General features: G+C 37.7%; 1 protein-coding gene and 1 long non-coding RNA gene across 2 annotated transcripts; one reads left to right on the top strand and one right to left on the bottom strand.

The window, feature by feature from the left end:
* The first annotated feature begins 10,383 nt into the window (after nucleotides 1-10,383).
* Nucleotides 10,384-13,188, top strand: LOC104594952 (CHUP1-like protein). The gene is made up of 5 exons (XM_010255511.3): nucleotides 10,384-11,280; nucleotides 11,416-11,732; nucleotides 11,914-12,025; nucleotides 12,492-12,620; nucleotides 12,715-13,188. Exons 1-5 carry the CDS (start codon nucleotides 10,630-10,632, stop codon nucleotides 12,817-12,819), a joined length of 1,314 nt encoding a protein of 437 aa, XP_010253813.1. The 5' UTR covers nucleotides 10,384-10,629; the 3' UTR covers nucleotides 12,820-13,188.
* Nucleotides 13,189-15,974: 2,786 nt separating this feature from the next.
* LOC104594953 (uncharacterized) lies at nucleotides 15,975-16,619 on the bottom strand. Its single transcript, XR_734809.2, has 2 exons — nucleotides 16,481-16,619; nucleotides 15,975-16,307 (listed from the first exon to the last, which is right to left on the bottom strand). It is a non-coding gene; the product is annotated as an uncharacterized LOC104594953 (long non-coding RNA).
* Nucleotides 16,620-18,663: the final 2,044 nt, after the last annotated feature.

Consider the following 18,663-nt stretch of genomic DNA (forward strand, 5'->3'; position numbering starts at 1 on the left):
TCTACGATTGGATCAAACGACTCGTTGAAGGATAGTTCAAATCTGCGCCCCACCACCTCTCACCCCCACAAACGCCTCACACGTCGAGCGTCCGCCATCTGTCCCTTCGCACGCAATTAACTTGTCCCGCGTGCGGGGCTAACGGGACAGCCGTTAACTCGTCCTGTTAGTCCCAAAACTAAGCCTAAAACCGAGTCAAACATTCCCGCGTGCTTGAGCTGCCAGTCCCCTGACCCCGTTCTTCTTCCCTCACCCGAGTTCTCCTTCTTCGGCACCGGCGACCGTTTTGATCAGTTCACCTTTACCAGGTATTCTCCAACACTATTTTGTTGAAACACAATGATATTTTCTTTTTTCATTTCAAATTAGAAAAACCCCTGTTCTCTGATATTTTTTTTTCATTTCAAATCAGAGAAACCACCGGCCATTTCACTGTCACAGGTACTATCCAACTCTCATATTATCACTCTTTCACACATTTTCTTTTTTTTTCTGATATTTTGGTTTTTCAGAAATCAGAAAAACCATCGGCAACAGTGGTTTTTCCTCCGGCACTAGCGACCATCCGGCCATTTCACTGTCACAGGTACTCTCCAACTCTCATAGAAACCACACTTCCACAAGACATTCCTCTATGCCATTATTTCTCTTAAGTCTTACCTATATTGGATTCACCCAGTCATCTGTGGACAAGAACTTGGGTTTGAACGTTTGATAGCTGATAAAATGTCGAAACTTCGCCATTTTGAACTTGGGTATGGACGTTTCAGTGGTCGTGGTCTCGGTGCCATCTTTACACCTCCAATACCAGCTGCACCTGATAGTACACTAAAACCAAGTTTCAGTGATCGTGGTCTCGTCGATTGGATAAAAAAGAAAAGAAGAAAGAGATCCAACGCTTTGGTGGATTTTTTTTTTTTTAATTCTTTGAATAATCAAAACCAGAAGAGCACAGTGCACATGTTATCTTTTTGCCCTGCCCATAACAAAAATATAATTTCCAGGAAAACAATGAATAATGAAGGAAGCTTATGCAAAAGGCCAATAGAAATCAAATGCCTGAATCAAAAACAATCTGCGCCTGATGATCCCAGAAATCTTTGTTTTAGCAATTATCTTCTCCCTGGATTTGATTTTTCTGTCAAATATTGCTTTCCTCTCAATCCAAAGGCTCCAGAAAATGGCAAATAACATAAACTTCAATCGGTCAAATGCCTAGGCATCACCCAGGATCTGTTGGGTAACTGAATGAAGTGTAGCCAAATATCATACACATAAGAATAACGTTGGAGAATACCTGGTCAAGGTGAACTGACCGGAGCGGTCGCCGGTGCCGGAGAAGGAGAACTTGGGTGAGGGGAGAAGAACGGGGTCAGGGGACCGCAGCCCAAGCACACGGGAATGTTTGACTCGGTTTTGGGCTAGTTTTGGGGCTAACGGGATGAGTTAACGGCCGTCCTGTTAGCCCCGCACGCGGGACAAGCTAATTGCGTGCAAAGGGACAGATGGCAGACGCTTGGCATGTGAGGCGTTTGTGGGGCACAGATTTGAATTCGTTGAAAGAAACCTGGAGTCCGAATCTGCTAACCACATTAATTCAGCGATACATTGGTTGTGCTGTATTGATATTCTTAAGAGAAAATTTTCGATTAGCACGGCTCCAGTGATAGTTTGGCCTCCAAATTATCAAATGGGATAATTTAATATCCAAATTTTTTAGACAAAAAAATATAGTATCTATCGTTAAGGATTATCAATTATGTATATTACGTGATTATATTTGTGATTTCAGATTTTTGAAAATACTAAAATTATCTTTAAAAATAAAACACATTGTTTAACATCTTTTTTTCCGAAGGAAATGAAACAGAACCCAAACTCTTTATCACGGAGAGAGAAAAAAAAATCTAATTGAAAAACTAAATTGAGAGAAACCGAGAAAAGAAACTGGTAAAGTGGGAAGATGAAAGGAGACGGCCCCACTATTATTTGTTGAATCTTGATGGTAAAAATTAAGAAAGGATACCCGATTAGAAGAATAGGTAAACCAGGCATCATAAACCGAACTAGCGTGTCAAAAGATGGTAGCTCAGATTTGATGCAGTTTTGAATATGGACGTCTTACAAAATCTCAAGTGAGTGAGTAGCCACTAAAAATTGAAACAAAAAGCTTTTCTTAGTGAAAGATTTTCTGATGAAGATTGAACGTAGGATAAATTTTAATGGTTAACCCATAGACAAATGTAACTAGCGGAAGAGAGTCAATGTGCCGTCTTGATTAGTTCAGCTTCAATACTATTATATTATTCCAATTTGCTTGCAGCAAGAGAGGGGGAGGAAGAGGTGGGGCGGCGGAGAAAAACCGCTTTTGAATTTTTGATAGAGCTGCAAATTCAGTCTATAACAGGTGTCCCATCACATATATACACTCATGTGTATGGATATTTGTACTAAACACTTGGCACAAATTCAAGGCATATACTGCAAATCTTGATAGAGCTGTCAATGGTTTGGTTCAGGCCTACCCAATATGCGACTATGCGTGATTTTTGGTACAAGAGTTCTTAACCCACATCTCAGCAATTCTGATATGGTTGAGTGGTGAAAGAATTATATCTACATAGTGGGCTTTAGTCCTATAGTTTTTACCCACCCACACATTGAGGGCTTTTCGTTCTCCACATAAATCTTAATGCTCTCTTATTGCTCATTTTTGTTTGATAATTTGTCTCTACTATTGTATATTTGCTATTTGGTTATTTGCTATTTGGTTATTTAATCTTTTTGATTTGCACAAAGAAATAGAAATAGATATAGGAGTTTATTTTCTCCATAAGGTCTGTATCAGTATAGACTCTATTATATGTTTTGATGTAACCGTTTATAGTCACGTACTAATTTTTTTATTTTTTGGCTAAGTATTTCGTTATTTGACCTGCTCCTAGGTGACCTGTGACTTAGAGGATGGTGGCGCTTCCTGGTGACGAATTGCCTGGGGGAGAGCTATGCCGAGCTCCCTGGTGGCGAACTGCCTGGGGGAGAGCTATGCCAAGCTCCCTGATGGTGAGCTACCTTGGTGGACTCGTCATTTGACCTGCTCCTAGGCGGCCTGTGACTCAAAGAATGGTGGAGCTCCCTGGTGTAGCGCAACCCAACTGCCCTCTACATGAGGTGATCTTCCCTCCTTTGTAGGCGGCGGGAGCTGAGGAACCTACGAGAACTCCACCTTTTCCTCCTCTTTGTAGGCGGTGGGAGCTAAGGGACCTGCGAGAACTAAATCAGGGGACCCGGGGGTATTTACCCAACGGGGACTCTCCGATGCTTAAGTTAGCACCCTGATTTGTAGAGAGCTTGAAGATGATATTAGAGAAATGAGAGAGCTAGAGAGCAGGGATTACCTCCATTTTTCTTCTTCTTCTTTGTCTTTGGGGGTTGGAGTCCTTATATAGCGGTGTCCAGTCAAATCAGGCGTAACCGCCTCTGTCAAGTCAGGCATAACCACCTTTGTCTCTCTGCCGCAGCCGTTACTGCCAAAGCTGAGGTAGCAGGTGCAGGCAGCTGTTGCAGAGTACGGCTCTACCAGGCAAGGGACAGCTCTCAGGGCTGACAGGCACGACGCCCCCTAGCGAGAGACATGGGCGCAGGTCTCTGGATCTATCAGGTACGGTTGTCAGGTAGGAGATCTTCCTGCGATATGCCGAACTGCTCTTCCGCGAGCTACCTTGTACCGAGCTACCCTGCAAGTGGCGAGCTGCCTATGGCGAGCTGTCTGGGGGAGAGCTATACCAAGCTGCCTGTGGTGAGCTATGCCGAGCTGCCTGTGGCGAGCTGTGGCGAGCTCTGCCGAGCTGTCTATAAGTGGCGAGCTACGCGGAGCTGTCTGTAAGTGGCAAGCTAGGTGTGGCAAGCTCTGTCGAGCTGCCTGTGGCGAGCTGCGCCGAACTGTCCATAAGTGGCAAGTTGTCTGTGGCAAACTCTACTAGGCTGCCCAGTTGTCAAGAGGCTGCACTTAATTGGCATGAGGTGCCAAGTGTCACAATTTCACTAGAGAGCCAAATCCGCCCTCATCATGTTTTTATAAGAAAACACACCCAAATTACATGCTTTTAGAAATACAAAATAAGTTGCTAATAATTCAGGAAAATGTACTAATTCATGACTAATGTGGAATCAAAAGTTTGGAAATTTTAATTTTTAACATGACATATTTATATTATCCCATGGATATATTAAATATGTCATACATTTATTTATATTTTCATATACAATATCCCAAAATTTTCACCACTATATCAAATTATAACTTATCATGGCCTTTTTTTTTTGTGTGTGTAATGTTTATCTGACCAATTCTTTGGTAATATTCTTCATTTTTAGTTTACTCAACCATTATAAACTAAACTTGTGTAGCACCACCCGTCTTTAGCCTGAATAAAGGCGGTGGGTTCACCAGGACCAGGCTGACAACCGACATTAAAACCTTGCGAACTCTAATGGTTATAGATTGTGAAGTGTCTTTTCATAGAAACAGGATTCATGTAGCTAACGCTGACCCCATATAATTGCAATAAGGCTTGGAAATTGCATGTAAATGTTTTTCCTACTATATTAATTAATGTTGTACGCATAGCTACTAATTATTGTTAGAAGTGATTAGGATTGTTCACAGAATGTTAAAAACCGACCAGCTTAATCAGATGTGATTAATTTTTAACTTAATTTGGTCTGTTTTGATTTAAAAATATATAATCCGACTAATCGATTCAGTTGCGGGTTATGAGGTTGTAAGTAAAAACAACCCTTCAGACCATAATGTAATATGCTAGTGGAAAACCCACTAAAATGAATTCTCTCTCTCCAATTAATGTCCCAATTTCCTCTGATCCCAAGAAAGCTAATATTACATTTTAGTGGGAATTTCTTGGTTATTAATAATGCAATATGCTAGTGGAAAACCCCAAAAGTCTTTTTAATCTTTTATAACCTAATATAGAAGAATGTGAAAGAAAGGAAGCTTACTTATTCGTGATAATACAATAAACGTATGTTCGGTTTCGTGGGAATTTAGTGTAAGGCGTTTACTTAAATAAATGTTTATTTGAAAAATGTTACTTTAAATATTTTTTGTTCTTTTATTTGATTGAACTTTTTATGGGTTTTTCAAGTAATACCCCATAAAATTGCTTTCTAACTTAGATAAATTGCACCACATCAGCATTTCATTTTAAGAAATGATGGGGAAACATGAATTTGACGCTTCCCCAAATGTTTCATGCACATAAATCTAAGTGTTTCAGTTTTTTAGTGTTTATTTGATAAACAATGAAACCAAACAATAGTTTTATATGCAATAAACACTAACGCCTATGTGGCACGAATGTAGTGGCATTTTTTCAATAAACATCCACAGAATCAAATATATACTAAGTAAGATTTCTTTCTTATTCTTGAGAGTGTGTGAAACTTAGGCCCTAGCCTTAAGGCATGGTACAAAGTCCAAGTATGTAAGATGATAATAACCCAATAAGTTGAGTCTATTAATTAATATATATTCTTTTATTAGTTTTTCTTCCATTAATGTGTTTGAACAATAACTTAAGTAATTTTTCTCGTACAGTTGTACCTAAAAACAGGGGCAGAGCTAAGAAGTTTTCATAAGGAGGGCCAAAACCTAAGGTGGATTGGGAGAGGGAGAGGGGAGGGAGATAAATATGGATGGTCATTGGGGTGGGGAATGGGGGAAGAGAGAATGACAGATTCAACTCAGGATCAGAATTTTTAGGCCCAAAGTACAGTTAGGGTAGGTGACAGCTCAAAATTGATGCTGATTCATAGGTGGACAATGATGCATAAAGTGGAAATATTTGACATTTTGAATGCTTATAGGTCTGCAGTAAAATTCAGAAATCTACATTAGACCTGTCTGTATTCTTCCGAAATTTATATAAAATAATATATTATAAGTGAAGATTTTTTAACCATAGGGAGGGGGGCATGGCTTCCCTACCTCTAACCCTGCCTAAAAAGTATATTTTTTCTTCGAATTGTATTCGCAATGACTGATATACTGTGAATTTTTCAATATAAATTTAGGTATGACCAAGAAGAGAGAAAGTTTCTTGGGCTTTGGGTGCAAATCCAATAAAAGACAAGATGTCTCGGCGCGATTGAAACCGAACAAACTGACCATCCGATAGTTTTATTATAAGTCGGTTTAATCTCTCTTTTGGTCGGTTTCGATTGTCATGGTAATCAATCCGAAATATTCATTGATTTGGTCATTTGGTATTGTTATTTGGTACATCTCTTCCCTTCTTAGAAAAGAAATAGAGAATATATTAAATATTGAAAAGTAAATGCTCTTTACACCAAATACCAACTAGAATAATGGACTTTTAAATTTGTAACAATTTGATCAAAAGTAAATGCTAAGTTTCAAAATGTTTTATTTAGTTTTTTTATCTTTTTTTATTACCTTTGGTTAAAGGTGGTAAAAAGTTAAGATTCCCAAGTTCAGATCGCTCTTTGCCATTTTTAATTTAAAAATTTTAAGATTCTTCTTTGAGCAAGAAAGATGTAGATTTTATCATTTTCAAGCCTTTCATCAAATAATAAAAAACTGCATTTTTTAAAAGGAAAATAAAAGCTAGGTAAATAGAGAAAATTTAGAAAACACAGATAGTTGGAAGAAGTTTTCAAGTTATTATGGATTTTTTTTTTTGGTAAAGAACAACTCTCAAGCTTTTTTTTTATTTTTTGTAAAAACAAATTCTCAATAAGTAATGGCCCACTTCTAGGATTTTGGGTCAATCCACGGGTTGGTCCAAGCTTTACATCTATGATCTATCTAATGCCTAAAAATGCCATCATAGCTCTTGGCCAACCGATTTCAATTTTTAACGCTTTTAATATTTTTAATAATATTTGTTTAAATAAATAAAAAATGAGAAAATCTATAATGCAGAAAAAATATGATATAAGAAGAGTTCATTCATGAATTTTAATAAATAACATCTGATTTGCTATCACTTTTATTATTCTAATTGATTGGTCAGAAGTTTTTCAGATCATAATGGGACCCGAAAAAAAATTAATTAATGTTGTTTTTGACAGCCAAAACAAATTGGTTTATTAACCGAAGGTCAAATGAGCCTCAATTTACGAAATAACCCAACATGTGAATGCGAAACCTTTGGGTGTGGAAATGTTAATAAAACGTTCCCAATAGCCTATGTAGTGGTTGAAACGTTGAACAATTAGAGTCGGATCCAGATCTCCTCCATCAGAAAAATGTTTCATTTGTTAAGTGTCTACACATCTCATGCATGGGGGATCTCAATTTTATAGTGCATTCTATTTGTGTGGATACAGATTATGTTGGAATTGTATTGGAACAAATTTTGTTGGAAGGAGATCCCAATTCAGACAATTAACACCGGTTGTTAGACGATTGCTCTGTGCTTGTTTGTTACAATTTTAGGTATGGCAATGGCGCAGAGAAGGGTCAGGTTTTGCATGTTTCAATTAAGTCCTTGATCCTGAATTCAAATGCCCTACTCCATACTCTAATGGGATTAGAAATCTCAATCCCAGTCCCATCTCTGAATTTTCTCCACCCCGCTCTGATCATTTCTATTTACAAATCCTTTTTTTTTTTTGTGAAATCTACCTAAAACTACATCATACTATGTAATACCTATACTATTATAAAGCCGATACATGCCTTTGCTTTGGTGAAGGTGATAAAAGTTTGATAGGAGACTGAAAGTCTGAATATGTTTTATTGGGAGGAGATATCCATCTCCCATTCAACACTAAAGTTAGGGGTGCAATTCGGATTCGCCCAAGTTAACATTTTACATTGCTTTTGATTCAAGCTTTAAGTTGGGCCCATTCAAATTTTGATAAAATTTCAACTCTAACCCGTCCAAATTGCACGCCTAACCATAGTCATATATATGGTCCCTGTCATTGAAAGGAATCATAAAATAAGGACTCAAAAATAGGAGAAACTCTTCTTATTCATTGTCAAGATTTGTTGTGGCAATTGAAAAGCCTTGGCCCTTCACACTAATTTTCAGCGTGAAGAAAATCCAGAAGATAAACCAAATCCATCACAGAATATCACCATATCCACCTAAATGTGGAAGTTGTGGGATCGAACTCAGCACATCCCTAATAATCTTCATACTTAACCCTAATTGGTTACTTCTGTGACAAATGTACCCAAGAGATATGTAAAGGAGTAATATATACCCAAACACCGAGCATCCTTAATCCTCATACTTAACCCTAATTGGTTGCTTCTCGAATGGGTTCCCCATTTTAATTAAGCAGGAGTACAGTTTATACATCTCCACTTTAACTTCCCTTTTTTTTTCTTTCAAATTGATATGGGTTTTAATTCATAACCACCATCACCAAGCATCATTCTTTTGCTAATCACAACCAAGCATCCTTCACTGTTCCTCATATTCCAAGTTCTTTATTTTTCTTCTAGCGTCGCTTCTCAAGGAATAAGTTGCATCACATGCTTTCAAGTTCCATCCAATTAGAACTTTTACATTTGACCTACCAATAGTGTTGTCAAATGCCCGGATCTACCTGATAGAACCGAACCAAACTGAACTGATTATATCAGGTCTGATAGGCTGAATTTTGTGTCTTGTTTATAATTAGGTTGGGACTAGTTTTTGCTTTGTTAAACCAATTAAGACCCAAACTGATTATATTATTAATATAATATATAAAGGGGGTTTGGCTATGATACCGGATAGCCAATCGAGTTGTATTTATCAAAATTCATGGATGGGGTTTGATCGGTTAAAACTCTTCTAATATCATGTATTTCCGGTTAATAGATATATTGCCATATGAAGGTGTCATGATTTTTTTCTTGTAAATATATTATGTTTTATGTCTAAAAGGGTATATTTCATATAAGTATATAAGATAATTTCGGTTAAAAATACTTATTTTTATCAGCATATAAACATATAACAGTTTACAATTTTTATATTATCAAAAATGAAATTCTAAGTTATCATATAATTATAGACAATCCAATTATTTCGATTAATAATTAGTTCGGTTCTGGTTCTAAATTTTGTGTCCCAATTATAATGTAACAGGTCCCAGACCAGACCCATTGACAGTTCTACCTACCAATTAACTCGTCCACCCAAAAGTTCAAAACCAGCAAAAATAAGATTAATTACAAAAAAACAAAGTCCCAAATTAATATAAAAAGCTTTTAATCTGCTCCTCTGGGAAGTTGGAAGTTTGCAATCAATCAAATGTCATTTGCTTTTGGAGCTCATCATCAATATAACGCGACTAGCTGTTTTCACTTTTTGAGAGAGGCTATGTTTAAATTTGAATTTTGAATTAAAGCCCCAGTTAATTACATCACAGATTAGATTTGTGTACATGTTTAAAATACTAAAGCACTGGATGTGGATGCACCGACACGGGAACACCAGGTACGCTTAACTTGCACTCCAGTCTCACGGATACCATGTTTATACGACGCAAACAGGCCACCAAATCAAACTCCATAGCTCCTCCATATTTACAGAAAATGAACAACATAAAACAACTCGGCCTTGTTCTACCGAGTCCCGAATCCCGATCGATAAAGGAGTTTATTAGATACGTAACAAGTAACAACAAAGCAAGCGATCGACTCGCTCGTGTTAGAACTTAGAACTGTAATGATAGAAACTAATAAAACATCCCGACAGAATGACAATAATCTTGCCAGTTGCCACCTGTAATGATCATCATGGTCAGAACTCAGATGGTCCTAAATTTTGGTTTCGGCTCTAATGAAACCGAAACCGAAATTTGGGTTTTGGGGCGAGGATATATATATATATATATAGGTAGGTAGGTACTACTAGTAGTAGTAGTAGATGATCATAAATCTGATTAGGCTACTGTTAACACACATGGAAATGAGGATGGGGCCCCAGGCAGGCAGAAGGTAGCCAAGCTATTGCTTGTACAAATGTCCTCTCCTTATCATTCACGTAGTTCCAACTTTGAAAGTGCACATGAGAGCAGAGCAGAAAAGAAAAGAAAGGGGAAGGAATCAGAATTAGCAAGCGTCTAAAGAAATTTTTGACCGGCCTATGGAGGAGAGAGGTACCTAACTTGGGCTTTTACTGGGACAGCTGCCTCCCTCACGCTAGCAGCAGCTTTTATGCTAGCTAGGCAAGCTCTCAAAGTCTCATCAGTCTCACCTACAATTGCAAAGCCACATAAAGATAAAGATGGGCCTGAGTCTGATGAGCAAAATTAAAGCTTTCTCGCCTCGCCTTCCCCAGACCCAGAAGATATCATACACTCCTAAGTCCTACCTACGTACCCCATACCAGCATCATAGACATCCAATGGCACGAACTTAACATCAAACCATGGCTCTTACGTGCAACTACTGCCTTGCTTCAGAAGTTAGGCCGCGCGTATATTAGAACTGGAATTTTTTTTCCAAAAGGAGAAAGAGAGAGAGAGAGAGAGAGAGAGAGAGAGAAGCTCTGATCAGAGAGAGGTTGCAAATTATAACTGTAGCTCCTCCCATCCCAGTTATCATCCATTTTTTATTATAGGTAGAACCGGAAAGGAAGAATGCAAAAAGAAGTAGCCGACGATCCACGGCTGGCCATCCTTGAGGAAGAACTCAGATCCTCCCTGGAGAAGAACCGTTCGCTAGAAAAGGAGAACGAGCAACTGAAACAGGAGTTGGTCCACCTCAAAACCCAACTCAATTCCATTAAAGCACGAAATTCAGATAGTACTAGATCTGCACTCTGGAGTAAGCTACAGATCTCTGTTGTCAATGGCGGCAGCAATAATACAGATGCAATGCAACATAAGTCAAAAGTTCTTATCGACTTGGGTGAGAACCCAACAACGGAAAATCTGTGTTCAGGGCGAGTTTCTCTAGAATCTATTGGTAGGAAGGAGAGACAGCCGAGAGTTCCGAAGCCACCTCCAAGGCCCACTTGTACTACTACACTTCTACCAGACGGAGTACATGGAAACAAAGCGCCACCCCCTCCACCACCACCACCGCCGCCACCATCATCGAATTCGAAGTTGTTATCTAGGTCAACCACCGCACTGCGGAGAGTACCGGAAGTCATGGAATTCTACCGCTCCCTTACAAGGAGCGATGCAAGGACCGACAACAGAGGCAACGTAGCAGGGATCCAAGAAGCTGTAAATGCTAAGAAAATGATCGGAGAAATAGAGAATCGGTCGGCATATCTCTTAGCTGTAAGTGCTGTAGCTATAAAGTGATAATTCTCTAGGGTATCAATCTTCCTCCATTACCAAATATTAGGTTTATTGATCCACTTCTAATAGTCGATTATCTCCTAACCGTAAAGCACATATACATGTGGGCGGCAGATAAAATCTGATGTGGAAACACAAATGGAGTTCATCATGTTCTTGACAAGGGAGGTGGAGAATGCAGTATATACAAAGATATCTGATTTGGAAGAGTTTGTTAAATGGCTAGACGAGGAACTATCCTACCTGGTTGATGAGAGGGCCGTGCTCAAGCATTTCCCCCAGTGGCCAGAGCGAAAAGCAGACGCAATGCGGGAAGCTGCATTCAGCTACAGAGACCTGAAGAACCTCGAATCGGAGGTATTATCCTTCCTGAATAGCCATAAACAGGCCATTACTCTCACCCTTAAAAGGATACAAGCGTTGCAAGACAGGTAGGGATATGATATAGATCAAACTGAAGTATATAACTCGATATATCCTGATTGAACATCGATCCCCACCCACGCACCATCCCCCAAAATTAACCAGCTGCATCACCACCATGGCACACAGAACAGAAGCATGAAAAATGAATTAGACATGCACCTCACATGATGAGTTTTATAATTGCAGACTGGAAGGAAGTGTTCACAACATTGGGAGGATAAGAGAAAGCACAAGCAAGAAATATCGGGAGTTCCAGATCCCCTGGGACTGGATGCTAGACGATGGCATGATTCGTCAGGTAGGCTTCATGGTCGATTTATATTAGCTTAGGTAGAGTAGCTATATAATTTATCAAGATTGGAAATTTGCCATCTACAAGTTTGTCATGATACAATCACATATCTCAACCTGCTGGTGGTGCTGGCCAATAAGCTATATGTTAAACACTGAAGAGAATGATGCGGCTGGATGGGGAGAAGCCATCGTCGCAGCATCTGATGTATGTAATGCAGCTCATGTCGAGGATCTAACGAGAGCCCCAATTCAATCTTTAAATCGACGTTTGTTCAATTTAGTCATATTTTATATTGATGCTTTAAATTTGTCCATCCAGACCCTGAAAATACACCCCCCCCCCCTTATTTAGCTTCCTCCCATCCTCCCAATGGATGTACATGTGCTTCAAATATCAAAATTTTAGAGTGAGGAAAATTATATAAGGATTATATGATGCTTATTTTATTGTCTTTGATCAAACTTCAAAGCTCAAACTTTGCTCGCTGCGGCTAGCCAAGGAATACATGAAACGGGTTACTAATGAAATGAAAATCAGTGAAGCCTCACGAGAGGACCTCATGCTCCAGGCTGCTCGATTTGCTTTCCGAGTGCACCAGGTTCGTGATAATGCCCATCTCCTTTCTTTCTCCATCTATTACAGTTTTACTCCTCCCCTCTCACCGTTTCTTTACTAACAATAAGTGTTTCCAGTTTGCTGGGGGTTTCGATGTGGAGACCAGGCATGCATTTGAAGAATTACGACAGGAAGGTTGTCGCAAACAGCAAGATACGGACGGCACGACCCACTCTTGTTAGCGACGCAAAATTGTTCTCAGCGGCATTGTAGATTTGTAGTAGTTCACACTTCAGTGTGTACACTGGAACGATAGAGATACTGCATATTTCATATTTCTGGACAAATACTCCAGATGGATTGCTCAAACACATTTTAAAACATTAGCTCAGAGGCACGACGAGGAAGGATGAAGCTTCAGTACCTTTTCTACTAGTAGTAATTAGATGATTGTACAGGGGGAGAAGAAGTAAGACCAAACCAATCGGTACACAAGTAAAGGTTGGTACAAGGAATCAATCAACTGAATGACATTTCGTTCCTGTGTCCATAATCATGATTTCTCTTGTTGTCTAAAAGAATTCGTTAAAATGAAGTTTGATCGTTGCTCACTCTCATCCATTTCCACCGTGGCCAACGTGAAAGTAATGCCGGCAATGACAAATCAATTCAGTGTTTTGGTCTCCAACAACTACCATGTTTAAAGCAAAAGCTATACAACACAAAACCGATTTAACTTAAGGCTAAGTTTGGAAGAAAAGACAAATAGTACAAAACCATGTATTTTGTATTATTTTTAATGTATTTGCACTGTACATAAAAAGTAATACAAAATATAAGGCTTTGTAATCTATATATTTGTATTTATACTCTTTCCAAACTTTAAAAATAGTAAAAATATATTCATTACAAATACAAATATGTTCAGGGCCCTTGTATATGGCATTTCTAGACCTATTTATGCTGTTCCCATTGAAATTTAACACAAGCAAAACAAGCCATAGCCATTAACAGAGACGGGAAAATATTTGTTGTTTCTCTCCTGATTGATATGGAATATTTACTAGTATTATACTATTAGTCTATTATCACGCCTAAAAGGCATACATCCACATTTATGGTCACAAAATGGATGTCTGGTTCAATCCAAACTAAGCTTTAACTTGCTACCGCGTACTACCAATGAAAACAAGGCGCTTCAATAGTCAGTAGACTCGGTACACAACTACACATGAAATCCAAGACCAAGACGACCCCGGCGACAAGATTAAGGTAAATTTGGAAATCTTCTCTTCCTCCACGTTTCAACAACAATTATTTTGCGATATCAGAAACAGAATTGGGCATGGTTTCAGAACATGGACGGATAAAATTACAAGATTGATCTGCTAAATGTACCACGTAACAGGCATGTCACATGTGGGCAATCCAGAACAAATTAAAAGTAGCCAATATAGAATAAGAGGCACCTCTAGCCAAGCCACGTCAAAAAAGGATAAGATAACAAAACGCTTGATTGAACATTTGAACAGAAACAATCAAACAACCAACGCTTGCAGAGTGGAAATTCAAGATCAAATAGGCCATTTGGGCTTTCTATCAATTCTTTCTTATTTAAACATTTTATTTCTAATGTATATTGTAAACATGCATAAAGGTTTTAGATCATCCTATCTAAATGCATCTTGTTTACATATGCACTTAAGAATTCATAGGATCCATTTACTAGTGTAAACATGCACTTGGCAAATCCATTACTTGTTGCCTTTAAACTTAAACCGAATTCTTAGGACCGACATACTGAATACTTGTATGTGATTGCAGGGGGCAGTCCATGGACAGACTACATTTTCTATTCAGAAAAAGAAATTCACTTTTCAACTCTTTATAAGAATATGTTGTTGCCAAGCAATTTACAACAAAGGCATAAATATATGATATCCTAAAATTTTCTGACAAATCAACTGGTATCATAAACAAGGTAGCCAATCAGGTGTTATTTATCAAAATTCATGGGTAGGTTTTGATTGGTCAAAACTCTTCGGATACCATGTCTTTCCCGTGTCATAGATTGTCCCAAGTATATACATGTAATTAGTAAATCCCACCCTCATCCCCACACAAAAAAACAAATAAATAAATAAGAAAAACAAGTATATAAAAAGGAAACTTGGTTATTCTAGTACATCAGACAAACCGGCTAATTTTCATTGATGAAGTGAAGAGTAAGATTCATTTCAAATTTAATGAAAATAGTGAACAGTGTACAAGTACTTTTGAAAACAAGCTAGGCAGTTCTATGGGATTTCTGTTGTACAACTACAGCATATGTATATTTCAATATGGTATGTCTCCAAACTGATTCAAATTTGTGATAATATTAATTCTGTTTACACTTAAAAATAAATTTTGCACAAGAAAACGAGAGGGGGAAATATAATAGTATGGGAAAATGATCATGTTTTCAACCATTTTTCGAGATAAGTATTAAGCAATCCCCATGCGTTTAGTAACCCAAGCATATATTTAATTCAAATTATAGGTTTTATCCTGAATTGTCAGAACCGATAGAGAGAAGGTGTGGTACAGTCTATAAAAACAGAGGAAAGTGCAAAACAAATGTAAAAATTGTCTGAACCATGATTTGCTTAACTGTTTGAACCATGATTCCTGGTAATGATGCATGCCTGGAATATGTGCTGAAATGTTTAAACATTCAATAACCATAGTTAAGCAAGATTACTTGTAGTGGAAATGTGGAATGCAGAGGTAAAGACTAAGCATACATCAGAGTGCTCCAGAACCTAAATTGTATCAAAACAAAACCACAAGGTTGTATCCTACATCAATATATAGTTACATACAAAGAAATGTATGATGGGCACCAAGTCAAACAAACATGGATTGCATTAGTAGCATTACAGCCCCATCGTGTTATGATTCCCCACGACCTCCCAAAACACAATAAATTTTGCTTTTTCTCAATTCTCATCAATCACGAATCTACCATCTAGATTTCTTCTTAAAATGTAGGCCCAGAGGCCAAATTTCAAATGAACCATATATTGGATTCTTAAGACTTTGTTGTTACAGTCCCCCAATGTACGCTCTGGATGGTCAATATAATCTTATACGTGCCTGCTACAAATAAAGCAACAGAAAGATGGGCTAAACACAATATTTTGTATGCACTTTCACTCATCAGCCCCGCAAGAAATATCAAAGACATATTTATGAGTAATTTCAGACACAAATGAAGAAGAACTATAGACCAAACAGATGAACGATGACAATTTCTACTCGGTGCATGGAAATCCTGAGTAAATCCATATAGATCTTGAATTACGCTTATAGTTATAATATAGGAGGACAGGTATTAATCAAGTGAAACACGGAATAATCAGAAGTCGCGACTCATTCATTGGCATCATATCAAGGATGCATTACTGGAAAACTGAAGTTAAACATAAATAAAATCACATTCCGATTGATAATGTCGTAAAAAGCATCAAAACAACCAAATGCATCAAAAAACTTGAAACAGATTACCATCTACTGTTCATCCTTGCTGCCTAAAGAAAACACCAAGAAAGAGAGGGGGTAAAATGAAACAGAAGAAAAAACGACCCTGAAGGTCGAAAGTGCAACAAGCAGTTCTCAAGTTCTACTTGGATCGCTGCCTCATCTTTCGGCGTTTCCTCTTCAATCTCCTCATGCGCTTCTTCTTCCACTGTAAATAAAAATGCGCAATGGAATGAATGACGACCGGATCGATTGCTATCCCGAACGAATAGCAGATAATTAATGGAAAATAATCTAAGTAAAAATAAAGTAGAAAAATAGATATATGGAGATTGAATGGTTGAATGAGAAAGGAGAGACTTCGAACAGACTCGTTCTTACCTTAGCCCTCATGGTTAGTGTAGCAAAAACCCTTTCTGCAGCTATTCACCAATCCAAGAAAGAAACCCAAGACAGGGCAGGAGAAAAAGAGGGCGTTGCAATGATTTATATCTCGTCATCTCCAACCCTAACAATTAGCTGGAGGAGGTCGTGAGTTCGAACTTTTGTCCCTCCTTTCCCGCTCGTGAAGCTAGGAGTGTCCACGGTTCGGTGGCATATTTTTCAAACCGAACCGGTACCATCGGTTTTTGTATCAATTCAAATCGAAACAAGCGGTTAATCGGTTCAACGGTTAAATCAATTAACTGGTTTTCGGTTTTTGATTTTTTTTATTTTTTCATTTTTATTAAAAAATGTTTTTTGTCTTAAATGAGAAAAATAACAAAGGAAAAAACCTTATTCAAGCCAAATAGGTATCATTAGACATTCATAATTTAAACAAATTTTATATCAATTATTTTAACTAAAAAAATCATTTACCTGCAAGTCTACCACTATTGAAGTAAGGGAGAAGAAAACCAATGCCCAAAGATTCAGGTTCGGAGAATGAGAAGAATGGGGGAGAAAGAAAACCCGATGACGGCGATTGGAGAGGAGAAATGGTTTGGTTCTGTCTAAGAAGAAGAAAGAAGACTATAAGAGGCCAGAGGCGATGGCGACAGAGAGAAATAGATAACCGGCGGACCAGACGACGGCAACGGAGGAGAAGAAAGAAGAGGCAACAGCGACTGCGTCGAGAGAGGAAGGGGCGGCTTACTTGCTAGGGTTTATGGCAAGTGGCTTCTGCTGTTCAAACAAGAAGAAATAATTCAAGAGGAGTTTGTTTTGGGGTTCCAATGAATGAAAAACATTCATTTTGTTGGGCTTGGGCCGAGAGAGAGGGGCACCGGGGGCTGGGCTGGGTTGGGCCGCTGGGGTGGGGAAACATATTAAAATAAAATAAAAATATATAATATATAAAAAATTATCGATTTAATTAATCGCTGGTTTTTTGATAGGTTAACCAGAAATCAAATCGATCATTTGGTTTTTTAAAAAAACTAAACTAAAATCGAACCAACCGGTTCGATTAACCAAATTTTTTGGTTCGGATCAATTTTCAGTTTTTGGTTTCTTATGGACACCTCTATTGAAGCATACACGCAAACAGAAAGAGGCCCTTGTAAGATACGTGGTTTCGAACTTTCAACCTGAGGCCCTTGTAAGGTTATCATGGGCCGGGCCTGGGACTATAGGCTTTGGGCATTTGTCATTAAAATTATTTTTAATGACATATAATGCATGTATAAAAGTGAAAATTTATGGTATCGGAAGAGTTTTCACCAATTAAAGCATATGGTGAATATCATTGGATTGGTCACTTCTTCTATGATGCCGCCATACCAGTTGATTGGCATAAATAATTTTGACATTTTGAAATGTTATTTTATTTTGGCCCTTCATGAAAAATTGGATTTCCACCCTCGTAGGGCTGTAAATGGATTATGATACATTCCGATCCTATTTTGTATAATTCGGATCACCCTTATTTGGATCTTTAGATCGAATAATAGAATGATTTGAATCATCCCCTCCAGTTCGAGAAGATTCGATCCAATATATATTATATAGTTATAAATAAATATATATAATACATATATATGTTATTTATTTATTTATATATATATATATATATATTATATTTTTATAAATTTGTTATATTAATTTCTTTTATAAAGCATGTATATATATGACATAAATAATTATAAATACTTGTATTTTTTTGTTTTCACTTTATTTAAATTAGTATATTTTATTCTTCTTTTAATAATTTATTAATTTTTAAAGAAAACAAGTCGGATCGAATCGGATCCAAAGATTCGACTCACCAATATGATTTGAATCCAAATCGAGTCCTATCAAATCTGATTTGATCAATTCAAATCAAGTTCTATCAGATCCGATCAGATCTTCGAATTGAGTCAAAACTAGCATGAACATTGTTGAATTGGATTCAAATATACTCTGATTCGAATCTGATCCAATCCGTTTGCATCCCTACCCTTGTCGAACTGTTAATGTATGTCGAATATCAACTTTTCATAAATAATCAATGAAATGCAGAGAGAGAGGCTTTAGCAGGGATTCGATGGGGAGACCCCTTTGTCTCCTTTCCTTTTCATTATAGCTTCTCAAGTTCTCTC

Source organism: Nelumbo nucifera, chromosome 2 (assembly GCF_055504915.1).
Source record: "Nelumbo nucifera cultivar China Antique chromosome 2, China Antique-T2T, whole genome shotgun sequence".
In the NCBI taxonomy this organism is placed as follows: domain Eukaryota; kingdom Viridiplantae; phylum Streptophyta; class Magnoliopsida; order Proteales; family Nelumbonaceae; genus Nelumbo; species Nelumbo nucifera.